General features: G+C 52.2%; 1 protein-coding gene across 1 annotated transcript in view; it reads left to right on the top strand.

The window, feature by feature from the left end:
- Jph3 (junctophilin 3) overlaps nt 1-16,825 on the top strand; it is a 64,651-nt gene that overhangs the window by 12,430 nt on the left and 35,396 nt on the right. The window contains exon 2 of the mRNA XM_005073111.4: nt 9,358-10,135. Within this exon, the coding sequence (XP_005073168.1) occupies nt 9,358-10,135 (778 nt within the window). The remainder of the gene's footprint in view (nt 1-9,357; nt 10,136-16,825) is intronic.

The following is a 16,825-nucleotide window of genomic DNA, read 5'->3' as shown; positions in this document are numbered from 1 at the left end:
GATGCCTACCCTGAGGCAGAATGAAGTAGGGAAACTGAGGTAGCCCCTCAGGGACAGGCCTGACATGGGTTCTTGGCTTCTATGAGTCAGAAGCTAGTAGGCTAAAGTCTGTAATGCAGTTCCATGACCCACCCTTGGGCAGGTCTACTGACCTGCCCCAGGCCTTCCTCTCCACTAACTGTCTCTGACAAATGGTCAACCCTCCCATAGCCCCCAAGAGCCCTCCATAGAAAACCTCAGAACCCACCCTGGCCCCTGCCTTGCAGACACCACCTTGGGTGAAGATTTGGGCTGATTCCTGGAGTGAGGATGTGTTGTAAGGAGCCCCTGAAGGCCTTGGTTTTGGGGGGCAGGTGTTGGGGAGGCCCTAAGCCATTAGAGCTCACTCCATACTGGTGCTATCTGAAAAAGAGGCTGCCATCTAGAGCAGGGCTGTGATTGGCTGGGAAGTTGGGAAGTATTTAGCCCTTTTTTCTTCTTTTTTTCTGGAGAGGGATTGTTGGTGTTTGTGGGTGGCACAGTGACCTGCTTTTGCTCATTATCCTGATCTTGGGGTGGCTTTGTCTGCAGCTGACACTCTAGAAAGCAGTTCATATCAACAGACATTGATGGAGGTCAGGGGTACGGGGGTGAGGGTGCCACAGGTGCTTAGGTGGCAGTTATTTCTTCTGATGGCGTTAGGGCCACCTCAGACCAGCACTCTGCCCCCCCCTCTATCTCCTTGATCCCTCTTCCTTAGCCATTTTCTGGTATCCTCAGTTTCTGTGTGCCCTGATTTCATAACTGAGAGAAGCTTCCAGAAAGTCCACTTGTCTCTTTCTCTTTTCCTGGCCTGAGGCTGAGCTCAGCTGCCCAATGAGCACTCAGCCTCCATGCCTCCCAGGCAGTAGCCAGAGAGAACCTCTGCACCCAGAGACCTCTGGGGGACGCAAGAAGGCTAACCTGGGCTTCCTGAGTGCTAGGATTTCTTCTGACTCCCCTCATCGAAGCTGCCCTGTCCCTCAGCTTCCCCACCCGAATGTCCCTTTCCCAGGCTGGTGACCATGGGGACTGCAGGGGCAGATGTAGGGTACGGCCTCTGCTGTCCTTGACTCTGTGCCTCCTTGGCTGGTCACTCCAATGTCCGGCATGGTGGGTGTGAGGCTGATCCCCAACTTCATAGCCAGAGCAGGCCACCTGTGCAGTGCTGACCAGGGTTGTTAGTGTTCCTTGGGACTGGATGTGCCATCTCCATGGAGGACAGTCACAGACCTGTGACAACAGAATGTGATCTTTATCCACTTCATTTGATTCTCTCTCTCTCTGGGGACCCCACATCCACCCCTGCCCACCCCACCCTGCCTGACTAAAGGCCAGGTCTGGAATCAGAGACCAATGCTGGCCTTGGCTTCACCTTTGTCTCTGCATAGGGCACATGGATCCTCTGGCTGGGTTTTGGGTGTTCTTTGGAGGTTTAGGGATACAGCTGTGCCACACCCTTGGGCTGCAACACAGCTTTCTGGAAAGTCCTTACCCTGGGTGGTCGCCACAGAGCCCCAGAACAGGGACTGAGTAGTTACGAGCACAACGATAATATGAGGTCCCTGTTTGTTCCCACTTCTAGAATGGATGTGTGTGGGGCTTTGATGACCAGCAGCAGAAGGGAGCAGGACCCCTCCACCCAATGGTCAAGGAAAAGGAAGGCTGTTGCTGCTTCACCAAATTTGATGAAGCCCACCCGAGGCCCAGAATTCCTCTGGGTGCAGAAGAAGGTTTTCCACTAACCCATGGCTTAGAACCAAACCAAAACAACAACAAAAACAAAACAACTTTGGCACTGGAGAGAGGGCTCAATGGTGAAGAGCACTTGTTTTTGCAAAGGATCCAGGTTCAGTTCCTGGCACCCATGTGGCAGCTCATAACCATTTGTAACTCCAGTGCCAGAGAGTCTGACACCTTTTCTGGCTTCCACACACATACGGTGCACAGACAGACATGCAGGAAAAACACCCGTGTGCATAAAATAAATTAATCTAAAAAATAAGCTCAGTTTTATTGACATAAAGTCGACACCTTGCTCAGTTCACTGGGCAGTGGTGGGACACATCTTTAAACCCAGCACTCAGGAGGCAGAACTCTGTGAGTTCGAGGCCAGCCTGGCCTACAAAGTGAAAACAAAACAAGAGCTGAAATAAGATACACAGTTTGATGGTTTCTGCAATGTTCCTGGAGTCATGAGCCATCAGCACATGTAGTTGGTTGTCAGGCAGCTTCACCATCTCCGGAAGACATTTGTACCTAAGGATCATTTCTCTGCTTTTCAGTCTCAGCACCCATTCCCCACCAAAGGCCACCTGCTCTCTGTTCTGTGGATCTGCCCAAGCTGGGGGTGGCATTGAACAGCTGGTTTCTGTCACTAACTTTCATGTGTCCAAGCTTCATCCACATGGTAGCATGTGCCAGAGTGTTGTTTCTTTTCATAGCTGAGTAATATTCTGTTGCCAAGATGGACCTCACTGTCTGTCCTTCCTTCAGTGGTGGACATGTGGGTGGTTTCTGTCTTTGGGCTGTTGTGGACACCATTGCTGTGAACATGCATGTACAAGATATGTGTGAATTGTGCTTTCTTTTCTCTCGAGTAGGTCTCCAAGTGTGGTGGTTTACTTCCTGTGACTGTGATGAATGAATATCTGAGATTAATCAAGGTACACAGAGAGAAGGCTTGGAGATCCTAGGCCATGTTTGGCCTCCATGCCTTTGGACTTGTGGGAAGGCACATAACATGGTGGGAATACCATTTGCCTCATAGTGGACACACAGGAGGAAGAGGCAGGTGGGCCCCATTACAGCCTGCAAGGGCACACCCCAGTGCCTTAAAGATCCTGCCACCTCCCTATAGCTCTCTGTTAGGGATTCGACCTTTAACATCTGACCCTGGTGACATCTGACCCAGACCGTGGCACTGGAGTGGCAATGCTTATACCAGGATGATAAGGTTGAATTATTTCAGGAACTTCTCTAGTCACACCTCATGTTCTGGAAGCTGAGCCCACACCAGGACCACGTTTGGAAGAAGTTGTAAGGTGATGGGCAGTATGGGGTTGCCAAACACGTGGTGCAGGGTAAGGAAACTCATGCTGAGTGCTTAGCTCCCTCCTCCTGGCACAGGCCTCTTCCTGTTCTCCCTCCATGCCCTATAGCCCAGCCTTGAGCCATGCAGCTACCCACTGAGAGGCCCTGGGCCCTGGGTGCTGAGGATCACAGCCTACCATGTGCACAGTTAGCAGAGCCAAGGTCACTGTGGGTCATGCCTCCATCCCTGAGGTTCTGAACTGACAGCAACCCCTGCTCTCCATCAGATAGAGGGAAGCTGGGGGAAGGGTGATGAGAATACAGGGCACATGGAGTCTCTAGGGACCTCCACAGGGACATGCAGAGACCCTGGAACCTCCATGGGGGCCAACACACAGAGACCCTGGAACCTCCGTGAGGGGCACACAAAGACCCTTGTGACTTCTGCAAGGACATGCAGAGACCCCAGGAACCTCTGTGGAGACACAGTGAGACCCTGGGGACCACCAGAGGAAACACTGTACTTCTCTAAACCTGAAACTGCTGTGAAAGTCACGATAGTCATTTTACTAGGACAGCGAAGAGCATCTCCATACTGCTCCAGTATGGACAGTGGTCAGCCAAGCGGAGTGTTACTAATGAAGCCCGCATGCTCAGGCCACTAGGATGTAGCCTGTCATTCAGAAGGCTAACTGCATCAGGCTTGTCCCTCCCCAGGCTGAGGTGGACCGCAAAGGTGTCCTCAAGCGGCATTGACCCTGTGTTGTCATGGCGCCTCTCATTCAGGCAGGGTGTGCAGTGAGTGTGGGGTTGTGTTCACGGCTCCACGGGGCTCTGGTTTTGCCCTTGGCCTGTTCTGACTCTATGTTTGTGCTATGCAAACATGATGCATTTGTCCTCCAAAGTGGCCACCTTCTGGTCACCTTCCTTTGCTGTCTGACTCTTCCCTGGTGGCTCCTTTCCCTCTGGTCCCTAATCCCTTCTGAGATACACCCCCAGTTCACGATGACTGTAAGCAGTAGACTCGGGACAGTGCTATGAGTCCCGGCAAGCCATGACGCCCAGTTATGACACATTCCACAGCTAGATAGCACATTCCCTCAGAGGCTGACCTGTCTTTGTAAGTATGTGGTTGGTGTCAAACTTCCAACATCCTACCCCAGAAGACAGAGCTTCAGAGTCTTGCCCCACCCCTGGCCAGCATTATAGCACAACTTAAAAGCTGAATCCATACTCGGTGTTTTTGATCCTTGCCACTGCAAGTCTGTTTACTGCTGAGCCAAGCAATGTTCCCCAATGTACATTTTCCATGCACAAAAGAGTTAGCAATTGACTCTTTTTTTAAATTGCATTGTTTTATTTAAATCATTGGTCAGTTTTCCCCCACCCTCCAGATGCTCAATCAGAAAACCTCTCACTGCAGCTTTTCTCTCACACCTGTCAGAGTCTCTGCTGTAACCATAAGGCCAGGTCTGTTTGTGAGTCCCCTCAGCGCCCTCACCCTGGAGTGCCCCCTCCATCACTGATCACCATGTCGTCCTCTTTCTCAGGTTCCTTTCTTCTACATTAGCCTTCTGAGAAAGGATGCCTAGAAGGTCAAGTTCCTGTGGCTTGATCACTTGTTTGGCATGTTGGTGTGGACTGCAGATGAAAGATCATTTTATTTCAGAATTTGTGCCATGTGGGGGGCGCAGTTTCACACCAGGAAAGCCTTACAGCTGTGCAGCCCTGTGTCATTCTGTCTGTTGGACAGTGTATCTTTTGTTTCACTTTAGGTTTTCAAGACAGAGTGTCTCTGTGTAGTCCTGGATGTCCTAGAACTCTCTATGTAGACCAGGCTAGCCTTGAACTCAGAGATCCACCTGTTTCTGCCTCCCAAGTTTTGGGATGAAAGGTATGTGCCACTGGCATGTGTACCTTGTATGCTTCATTTTTGTGTCTTTCTAGAAACTTCCTGCTGCTATGTCCTTCCCTTCACTGTGCAGTGATATGGGTCCTCCCTCAGTCAGGACACACAGAGCCTTCATGTTCTGGAAGGCTGTCGTGTCTGTATTTGGTCCTTTCTTTTTGAGCTTTCTTGGGACTTCAGCTTGGGGATTCCTGGGTAAAACCTTTGGTTCCTGCCTCATTGTCTTGCCCACTCTTTTTCCAGCCTCATCTCCTTAAAGAGTGTATATGCACACAGCTCCATTCCTGGGTTTCAGGGTTCAGACTTCTCCTAGGGATCAGGTGAGCACACATCACTCCACAGCTAACTCCAGTAGCCATAGCTCTCCAGAGCTGCACAAGGCTTTGGAGTGTCACTCAGTGGCTGGTGATGACAAGGATGTGGTCATTCTTGTGGCCTTTTCTAAGGATAACTTTACAAAGACCTTGAGAAAAACCTTCCTTATGACCATGCTAGGGATGTGTCCTAAGGATGAAGTTTGATATTATGTATGAATACCAGTCATTATAAATAGGTAACGAGTGGGTGAGGGTTTAACTCAGTGTGTAGCCTGTGTGTGATGTGTGTGAGGCCATGGATTCGGTCCTTAGCACCATAAATAAATAAATATAAAGTAAGTAAAACAAAAAATAAGGTAGGACCTACAGGTCAAACCTGGTAGTGATTTCTGCAATAGAAGACATCCATGCAGTGGACTATTACACAGCCATTATTAATGGTGGGAAGAGGTCCACTGTAAGGGAAAGAAGATTCTAGAACATTGTGTTACTATGTATGCTATGCTAGGCACAGTTCCTCTACCCCCCATATCCTGCCTTTATCCCTAACACACTGGCTGTACTTCTCTTACAGTAGGAATCACCCCATCTCCTCTGAAATCCTGACTGCATGGTTGAGGCCCTGGAGTGTTGTGCTTCTTTTCTCAAGGACAAGCTCAGCAAGTGATTTCCATCCTTGGGGATAGCACCACTGTGTTCATAATGGTCACTTGAGAGGCCTGCCTGGCACAGTCCCCTGCTGTGACAGTGCCCTGGTATCTTCTTTACTCCGGGGTGACATGGACTCAACCTTTTCCCAAGAATGGTTGGGAAAATCACTTCTTGGCTGAAGCCCACAAGGCACAGCTTGAACCCTCGGTGCCATGCACTCGCTGGCCAAGACAGCTGACACCCTATCCTTCCAGCCTCCTAGAGCATCCCATTGGTCACTGTTGGCAAAGGGCTGTCAGGCAGCCTGGTACCTGCCCTTTATGGATGACAATGGCTACAGATCAAGTTGGAGGCCCTTGTAGGGTGACTGCAGGAGGGATGTCCATATAGCCTTATCCTCAGGCTCCCAAACATCTGAGGAGGGTGCCCACCGTGGTCCTCAAACCAATGGCTTCCAACCCTTGTGGCAGTGGACTGAGGGACTGGTCCCTAGGTCAGCTGCCTTCCCTGCAGGCTGCCATCCCAACCCAGATCTGCGGATACATACATGCATACATACATACATATATATATATATATACAATAACCCATGCAGGAATACAGATGTCTGTCCCTGCTTCTAGGTGGGGAGGATTCCAAGGTACTCTCAGTAGTACTGTTTGCATCCTGTCCCTTCTCTATGATCCCACCCTGTCTGTGTGACCATCATGAATAGCCAAATCTCAGGCTCTGCTCTGGAGAAGTCAACCTTGCTATGTTGCTGACCGCTTTTTCTTGTCTTCCTTTCTCCTTGTATTTTGTTTGTTTTTGTGATAGTGTCTCACTTTGTAGTCCAGCTGGCCTCATGTGTGTGACAATCCTCCTGCCTTAGCCTCACAAGGCATGAGACATCGTGCCTGACTTTTTCTTTTTCTTTCTGTGTAATACTGGGGATGGATCCCAGGCCCTCACATGTGCTAAGCATGTGTTCTGTCACTGGGTTGAGCTGTCAGCCACCATTTGTGTTTCACTGAGGACACCACAGCTGTGGGCAGATTTGTCCAAGGCCCTGAGCAGATGGGCACTTTATGGACATCTGTACTCTGCTGAGAAACACACATCAATAGAGAGCTAGGTGCCTGCAGTGTGGACTTGGTGCCTGGGTAGCCAGGAAGGTACATTCTGGGCCATTCAGGAACCTGATGCTGTCCTGGACCAGTGCAGTATGTGGACAGTTGGTCCAAATGACTGGTGTCTGTTGCCAGTGGCTAGGGAGACATGAGCTGGGTTGACCTGGAGGGTTGAGTGGGAGCAGTTGTATTAAGGAGACGTGCTGTGAACTCAGCCTCAATTAACCCGTCTCCTTAAGCCTGGTGAGGTCAGGATCACTTGATTTGGGGGCTGTCAGGAGAGAAGGGCTGGGAGTGATGGTGGTTCATGGGGCCTGGGTGGTGCTGCCTGGCTCATACCTGATAATGCATGCTTTTATCTCTGAGGTCTGTAAAGGAGGAAGGAGTCCTGGGTGATGGGCCGGGGAGGGGGGGGATGGTGGGTGATGGTGAGGGACCAGAGGAGGCAGCTGCTGTGGACTTGCTGTGGACTTCCAGTTATTTCACATCTGAAAAGAAAGATCCTAGGCTGCTTTGTCTTTGGAATACACGAGAGAAACAACGTTGTGCTGAAATCATTGGTTTGACACCTGATGCCTCAGAATGATACCAGTGTCTGCCTTGGGGTATCTGCTGCAGTGGGCTGGGTCCAGTTCGGTCTACACTGTGAGTACAACTGGCCTGCTCTGCAGATAGGGGTCCAGGAACTTGCCTTGAGTCATGTATTAATAGCAGAGCACGATGAGAGCAGGGGTCTGAATGTCCCCTTGTTATTTTTAGTGCCTTATAACATCTTGGGGCTTGGGAGGTTGTCCAGTCAGTACAATGCTTGCTGCACAAATGTGAGGACCTGAGTTCAATCCTAGCACCCATGTAAAAAACCAGGTGTATAGTACATGCCTGTAATTGCAGCATTGCGGGAGTAGATCCCCGATGCTTGCTGGCCAACCAGTATACCTGAATTGGTGAGCTCCAGGGTTAGTAAGAGACCTTGTCTCAAAAGAGAAGGTGGAACATCTGGAGAGAAGGCTCAGTGGTTAAGTGTATGCACTGCTCTTCCAGAGGCCTCAAGTTCAGCTCCCATCACTCACATTAAGAGGCTTACAACCTCCTGTAACTCCAGTTCTGGGACATCTGATGCCCTCTTCTGGCCTCCTCGGGAACCGCGTGCATGTGGCACACAGATGTATATGCAGGGAAACACACATAAAGTGAAGCTAAAAACTAAATCCTTTAGGACATTTTAGTTAAAACTTTTAGTGAAAATTTTTAAATGTTAACGAAGTGGAGAACAGCAGTCGAGGAAGACAGCCATCACCAACTCACCTCTCTGCACAGATGTGCACAAACACACATTCTCATAATTTTATGTTACAATTCTAACCACCATTTCTTATTTGGAGAAAGAATTTGTCTGTGATTCCCAGGCTGACTCTGAATTTCTGGGCTCAAGTGATCCTCCTGCCTCAGCCTGCGAGGCGCACACCAGGAGCTTGCCAGCATGGTATTCAGTGGTGTCGAGCTTACCACCATGTCGTTCCGATCTACTCTAGAACTTCTCCATCACCTAAATGGGAACATGGTCCCCAGTAAGGGGCATTAGCCATGAACTCCCGTCTCAGCCCCTCGGGCCTCACCCTCTATGTGGAACCGGGAGGTTTTGTCCTTTGGTGCCTGGCTATTTTTACTTTTGTGGTGTCAAGGTTGTGCCCTGGTATGGTGACATCAGTACGTCTAACTTTTCTTGGCTATTTTTCCATGTCACTGTTTTTCCACGTGTCTAATCATTATTGACATAGGGTTGTGTTGTTCTCTTATGAACAGAGCAGTGTACAGGGGCATGCTTCTTTGCTCCTGATTCTACTGACTGTGGTCTGCTAATTTTAATGTCCCTTCCCCATGCACTTGATGCTCTTCTGGGGTGTCCCACTGAGTGGGCTGACTAAACTTCTGGGGCACCTCCAGTAGCAGCAGCGGGGACCTCACTCTCCCTAAGGTGTGCCCTTAACAGTCTCACAGCCTTCAGCATCCTACAGGCCATGCTCCCTCCCCTTCTTCACCTCTTTCTGAAGGCTCCCCAGAGTCACTCTGGACTCTGACTCTCTGTATCCAACCCTACTGCAGTCTTAGAATCCGGCCATGGGAAACAGGACAGGGGTGCCTTCGAACATGACCATCAGTGAGGTCAATTTACAGCCTCACTGTGACCCCTCTGCCTCTGTGCCCAGGTAAACCCACCTGCGCTTCACTTCCATGGAGAGGCCCTGAGGGGCGTGCAAATGCGGATGTTCCACACACCTCCTGCCCCAGGAGCTCACCCTTCTCTCCTTTGTCTCCCCAGGCACGTACCAGGGCCAGTGGGTCGGTGGCATGCGCCAGGGTTACGGTGTGCGGCAGAGCGTCCCCTATGGCATGGCCGCAGTCATCCGCTCGCCCCTGAGGACGTCCATCAACTCTCTACGCAGCGAGCACACCAACGGTGCAGCGCTGCACCCGGATGCCTCCCCGGCAGTGGCCGGCAGCCCAGCTGTGTCCCGTGGTGGCTTCGTGCTGGTGGCCCACAGTGACTCAGAGATCCTGAAGAGCAAGAAGAAGGGGCTCTTCCGGCGCTCCCTGCTGAGCGGCCTGAAGCTTCGCAAGTCTGAGTCAAAGAGCAGCCTGGCCAGTCAGCGAAGCAAGCAGAGCTCCTTCCGCAGCGAGGCGGGCATGAGCACTGTGAGCTCCACGGCCAGTGACATCCACTCCACCATCAGCCTGGGTGAGGCCGAGGCCGAGCTGGCTGTCATCGAGGACGACATCGACGCCACCACCACTGAGACCTATGTGGGCGAGTGGAAGAATGACAAACGCTCGGGCTTCGGTGTGAGCCAGCGCTCCGACGGGCTCAAGTATGAGGGCGAGTGGGTCAGCAACCGGCGGCATGGCTACGGGTGCATGACCTTCCCCGACGGCACCAAGGAGGAGGGGAAATACAAGCAGAATGTGCTTGTGAGTGGCAAGCGCAAGAACCTCATCCCACTTCGTGCCAGTAAGATCCGGGAGAAGGTGGACCGGGCCGTGGAGGCGGCCGAGCGGGCAGCCACCATCGCTAAGCAGAAGGCCGAGATTGCGGCATCCAGGTAGGGTTGGGCAGAGTGTCCTGCAGGACCAGAAGGCATTCATGACCTGCTCTGCTAGTCTGTGTGGTGCCCCGTGTGAGCCTGTGCAGTGTTCCTCTATCTGTTCCCCAGAGTCTTGGTGTTCCTTGGACATCCTCAGAAGGTGATTGCAGACAGAGGTGGGGCCAGGAAATGATCTGAGGGGCCTTGGGGACACCTGCAGCTTCCTCTTAAACAGGGCAGGAGGGAGTCGGGAGACTGCAGAGCAGGGGAGATAGATGCCTTTCGTCTTTGGTATGTGTCTAAGCGTGTTTTTATACACCACTGATGGACAGAGACGGCTGCTGTTCTGTTGGTATGATGTGTAGGACACCTGCTGGCTGGTGCCCTCGGCCTCAGGGACTTGGGAAGAGACTGAAAGCTACTTCAGTGGCTCAGATCTGTGACTGAGGCCCCCACATGGCCCCCACGAGACATCTCTTCTGAACAGAACAGCTGTGGGTGGCAGGGAGGGCCCACATGAGACTTGGTATTTTGAGTCAATAGCTGCCCCCACTCAGGCTATAGGGCATTAAACTTGAGGTTCAGAGGGACCACTGGGCCCCAGAGAACAGTGATAGAGGTGGCTGTGGGTGAGCATTGCATGTGTTTTTCCTCTAGGTGTCAGTGCAGTGTGCAAGCCTCAGGCCTAGAGAAGGTGTCCCAGGCTGGGAAACCATGTAGGCAAGTGTGGGAGCCTGGGCTGGTGTCAGCCAGTCTGTGAGAGTCAGGAGACTGCAGACAGGGGAACCACAGGAGTCACATTCTCGGGCTTAAGGATGCTGCCCTGTAGGAAGCCCAGAGCTTGCCTGTGTGTGCCTCTGGCTGCGCTGTGATGCACCTATTAAATAGCTTTATGGAGATATTGTACAGGATTATCCTCTGAGCCAATCCACCACCGTATTTACCAGAACACCTGTGCCCGCTTGCAAAAGATGGTCACGACTCAGCTTATTGGTTGTTGACGTTCCCTTAGAAGTGGGGTGGGGAGGGACCCTCACCTGAGTAGCCAGTTCCCCCATCCCAAACAGCTACATGCTCTCCTGCCCTGATTGCACCAGGTCTCTAGGCCTTGGGGGAAGGACTGGAGTATACAGGTGGGGAATGGTTGGGGCAGTGGCTCCATCTATGTGGCTATGGGGAAGCCAACACCTATGCTGGGTAAAGACTTTCCAGAGTGACCTTTTAGGGAGAGCACCCACATTCCTCTCAGTAGCCCCTGCCCAGGCTCTGTAAGGAAGTCCCATAGCTTGCTGGTTTCCGCAGGTTAACTTTGGTGGTATGTGACTTGGTTTGTTGTTGGGACCTTCAGAGAAGTGGTTATTGTTTGTCTCCCACCTCAGCTACAGAAGGTGTTAGAAGCTGAAAGTCTCTATCATTCCTTCTAGAGAGCCCAGGGCTGGGAGATACTGCATATGCCTTGGACTCCTGGGCTAGCGGCCTCAGGAGGACATATGTCTGTAGACGGAAGTTACTGTCCCGCCTGGTCCCACAGCCGTCAGTCCAAATAAACACACAGAGGCTCATATTAATTATAAACTTTTGACTGATGGCTCAGGCTTCTTATTGGAGAGCTCTTAATTATTAACCCATTCCTATCAATCTGTGTATCTCCACGTAGTCTTGGCTTACCAGTGATGTCTGGGCCTCCTGTTTCCTCGGCAGCTGCATGGCATCTCTCACTACCTTTCTCTATCCCTGTTTGGATTTCCCACCTGGCTAAATCCTGCCTGTCCATTGACTGAAACAGCTGTATTCATCAACCAATAAGAGAAACATATATGCACAGCATACAGAAGGACATCCCCCATCCTGTGTCCATCTGGAAGATTCTGGAAGGTGGTGATGGCCAGCTGAGCATCCAGCACCACTCAGCCTTTAGCCTGTGGCGACTGAAGATTCGCTCACTCTGGGCGACCTTTATCATAGTACAGAGCGCGGGTATCAGCTGGTGGGACTCCTGTCTCCTGTAGTGTCTGTGGTCTAGAAGGGAGCACAATAGCTCCAAGAGGCTGAAAGAAAGAATTCCGACCTCAGTACTGAGGTCTGACACTGCCCAGGCTTGGCCTCTCATGCTGCTCCCACCACAACCTGGAAGTGACTGTGAGTGACAAGTATGGCTGCTCACCTGGGATTTTAGGAACCTGCTGAGCTCTAGGTGTTCTTATCGTGGTAAACATAAACGTAGCCCTTACCTCATACAGAAAGTAATGGCCAGAAGACGTGTGTATCTTTGTGCACCTGGGCACCAACAGACCCCACACACACACCCATGGGCTCCAACCTAGTCTGTTGAAACCCTGAAGCACACCCATGTGCCTCCCTCCCATTGGCTGCCTGACCCCAGGCTTGTTTTCTGCATATTTGAGTTCACAGAGAGGACCCAGTCCTGTTACCTTATCAGTGACATGGCCTTGAGATTAAATAGCCCTGATTCTGCCTTTACACAGCTGGGATTTCAGAGTCTGTTGAGAAAGAGGCCAATTGATGGACGTGTCCCACAATGTGTAACATGTACAGGTATGCCAATTCCCTTGGTATCCTCCAGGGAAGTCTTAGGTTACTGGCATGTGGCTAGTTGTGGGGTCTGGCCTCGATGTGGCTGGCAGGAAAGACAGGAGGCATCAGACCCTTATTAGCCGTCAGGAACCAGCTTCTTAGACTCTGGCCTTGAAAACAGCAGGGACCTATGTGCAATCTACTGTCACTGCCAAATGGCCAGGGCTGGCTGCTCTATAAGAAAGGGTTCCCACTGGAGCAGTGATTCTCAACCTGTGGATCCTGACCCCTTTTGGGTCACATATCAGATATCTGGCCTATCAAATACAACAGGAGGAACTGTACTAAAGGGTCACAACATTAGGAAGGCTGAGAACCACTGCACTGAAGGATGGTGGAGCCCCTGATGTGGGGCCCAGTCTCTGGTTGAGCCCATCATTAGTGCTGGTGTCACCCCAGCACTGCTCTGAATGCTGATCCCTGGTGCCCAGAGTGTCCTGTTGGAGGTGGGGAGGTAGTGCAGTGTCATCCAGGAGATGAGCCACCACCGCAGGCTGTAAGCATGAATCTGTGTCTCCTGCTTCTTCCTAACGGGTTTAGAATGTGGGGACCAAGGCAGGTAACCAGAGGCCTGTGTTGAAAGGGTAGAGATGGCAAGTAACTGACAGACCTTGGGTCCAGCAAGAGCCCCAAGCAGCTGTGCTGCCACTGAAGCGCACTCATCCCTGGAGGGCATCACTGTCACCATCAAGATGACAGAGACTCGGGGTCATGCATGTTGCTTCATCCTCAGCTGCAGGTCAGGGCTCACCCACCAGAGCAGAGTGAGTGAGACACTGCCCATGGCATCCTTGTCAGACATTCCAGGCCATCTTGGAGATGACTCCAGCAAGGCTGGGGACAGGCACAAGGAGAGTAACTCTGGGGTGCCATAACTCTTGGGGAACCCCTTCTGAGGCCCCTCTTGGTGGAGGCAAAGGAGCACTGGCACTTTGAAGTACCTTTTAAACACAGCACGGGGACTGCTTAGTGGCTAAGAGGACTCGAGTTCAGTTCCCAGCACCCACATCAGGCAGCTTACAACCACCTGTAAGTCCAGCTCCAGGGGAGCAGACACCCTCCTCTGGTCTCCATTGGCACTGCACACACCCATGTACATTAACACATGGACACAAACATATAAGGGAGAAATAAATGTGAGTCTTTAAATGCATCCCTGCTCCTGCGATGGGAAGGTGGGTGTGTGCATCCGGGAAGAGGCCCATTCAGGAGAGTGTCCGACCCCCTGCTGTCCCCATTAAGGTGGTCAAATAGCACGCAAGCCCTAGTTAAAGGGATAAGAAGGCACTGTGCAACATCTTGAGCTACGCCTGTCCCCTCAGTGGTGCATGAAAATACCATGGTCCTTCTCATCCACGCATTTTCCAGTGGTCGGCTGTGGTCTGTCTGAAGGAAAATTCCGTAAGTAAATAATTGATGAGTTTTTTCCCCACTTTGGGACAAGCCTCTCCCTATGTCTTCCATTGTGCACCATCCTGAGGTGTGTGATGGTGTCTGGCACCATCCCACTCTATCCTTCCTAGGCTGTGACTCATCCTATGACTTGTTCTTGTCCAGTATATCCACACCATGCGTGATACTCACCCGTGAGCCACTGAGTAGCTGTCTTCAAATGACCCGTTTGATTAGTAGGGTGACTGTTAGTTATTGTCAGGCCCGCGTGGGTGCCTGGAATAATGTACAGAACAGGTTTAGGGCTGGGACCTAAGACCTCAGCCTTCCCTGCGACAAGGGAACTGCTGTACACACGCCACGCTTTCATCACTTGCCTTGGGAGGCTGGCATTGCACTGTGTCCTGTTCTCTGAGATCCTCCTCTCCCCGGTCCAGGGGTCTCTCCACTGGTGCAGCTGGGTGTGCACATTTCTCCGCCATCTGTGACGCGGGTGTCCATGTTGCTGGAGCCCTCCTCTGTTAGAGTGTTCTGGGCACTTCTGATCTTGCAGTCTGGAAGTGGGGCTGCAGAGGCAGGCCATCCTGCTACCCATCCCATTTCTGCACCACCCTCCCCTGTAGCATTGTGATCTGAGGAAAGATACATGCTTGTGAGCCTGTGGTAGACGCAGCAGCTCCGAGGAGGAGGTGATGGGGTCCTGGGTTTGTTCCACGGTGCTGAATCAGGCCCCTGAAGTGCATTCACATCTCAAGCCCAGAACCTGCAGCTGTGTCACCTCTCATGACAAAAGGACTTTACAGATGTGGCTGAGGATGTGGAAATGGGTGATTATCTTGCCCCCCTCCCCAGGTGGCCCAATGTCATCACAGGGTCTTCACTCGAGGGAGGTGGTGAAGGCACAAGTTAGAGCTGTGAAGTACAAAAGGAGTCTGGGACCCAAGGAATGCAAGCAACTTCTAGACACAGGGGAAGTTAAGGGAAGGGGTCTTCCTGGAGCTGATCTGCAGGGGACCCACACAGGCCACACCCTGATTTCAGCTCTTGCATGTTTTGGAGGATCTGCATAGCAGGTGAGTTTTGTCACAGTAGTTTCAGGAGGCATACATGCTTACTGTTCTGGCCACAGGCCCTGCCTGCCTCTGAGCACCTGAGAGAATGCTCAAGCTCCCCTCTTCCCACTGGCTGCACTGCCCCACAGTATCACTTCTTGGTCCAGGGTTGGGCTTCTGCCCCCGTGGGAGGCCTGTCACACCTCTGGTGGGCAGAGACCCATCTGTTTGGGCTCAGCCTTGTAACTTGAAACTGAACAGGGTGGGTGGGGACGGGTTTTAGGATCCTGGGAAGTGACTAGACTCAGGACCAGCCGAGGGGATACTGGAGGCAAATGGCTGGTGTATACCATCCAAGCTTCTGGGTTTACCCAGCAGCCTCAGTTCTGTCTTGGTGAGCTGGGAGATCGTGACCTTGGCTGTCTGGCACCTTCTGTGGCACTTCTCATAGACTCATAAACTGGGGAATGTGGGCAGCCTCTGCCCATGCCAGCACTGCCCCCGGTCCCTGCCCCACGGGCTCTCACCTTGCTGCAGACAGTCAGACACTGTGGTTGGAAACCGCAGTTAGGACAGCTGTCACATGCCCTTTCTATGGAACTGCTGGTCACATGGTAGTCTAGGATCTCTGCGCAGTCTGAAGCAGCTGTCACCTGGATTCACAGAGGCTCAGAAGGAGGCAGGAAAGAAAGCAGTCATCTGAGGCCTGCTGGGCCCACAGGCTCACTGGGTACAAGAGTTCTGCAGTCCTGGGCATGTGAAAGGGCTGTGGGGCCCAGGCCCCTGGGAGTCCCCTGTCCCCCAAGTAAGCCTGTTGATGTTTAGAAGTCCTCTTGGTGGGCCTCCATGGGATCTCAGTGGCCTGTCCCAGCATTTGGTGACAACATGGTGTCTCTTCTGAATCCAGCCTGACCCTCCCACTGAATACCCTTTTCCCATCTGTCTCACAGAAGTGCCGAGTGGCTCTGCTGTCTGTAACCTCGGCAGGCGTCTAACCTCCTGGGCCTTGCTTTCCACTCTGTAGGATGACAAGTGGAGTGCCTGCCACATGCCACACGCCACGTCGCTAGTGTGTCAGCGTGGACACCCCAGGGGTCAAGCCGACCCCAGTGGACTCAGCATGGGATGTCCAGGCATATTATCATGGCCTTGGCTCCTGTGCCCCTTGCTCCTATCGGTGGACACATGTACACAGTTTCTGCATCTTTTAGGGACAGCTTGTCATCGCAGCAGACTGTCTTTGTTCTTTGCCCCCTGCCTTCCTTAGGCCCACTTGTGTCTTTTGCAGGGAGCTTGCAATGAATGCCCCTGCTTGGTCAGGTTGTTCACATGACTAAGGAAAGGGCTGTGCAGAGCCTCCTGCTGCAGCCTGAGTCTCTGGGATGATTGACAGGTGTGCACTGCCAGGCTTGGCTCACCCATAGATAGCTTCTGCGCTAGTTCTTCATGGAGGTCTGTGACATCTGACATAGCTGACCGGTCCTGTGGTCTTCCCACACACCATGGCTCCTGCCACACTGACTCTTATGGGACCCTCTCCATCCTTCTAAAAGGCCTCATGGCTGCTATGACAAAGTGCCCCAGACTGTGCAGTCACAGCAACAGGAACCTGTCCAGCATGGGGTTCTGGAGGCTGCAGTGGGTGGAGCCATGGTCTCCTCCACAGGAC

Source organism: Mesocricetus auratus, unplaced genomic scaffold (genome assembly GCF_017639785.1).
Source record: "Mesocricetus auratus isolate SY011 unplaced genomic scaffold, BCM_Maur_2.0 Super-Scaffold_6723, whole genome shotgun sequence".
NCBI classification, from domain to species: domain Eukaryota; kingdom Metazoa; phylum Chordata; class Mammalia; order Rodentia; family Cricetidae; genus Mesocricetus; species Mesocricetus auratus.
The sequence above is the reverse complement of the archived record's forward strand: the minus strand, read 5'-3'. Positions and strand labels throughout refer to the sequence as shown.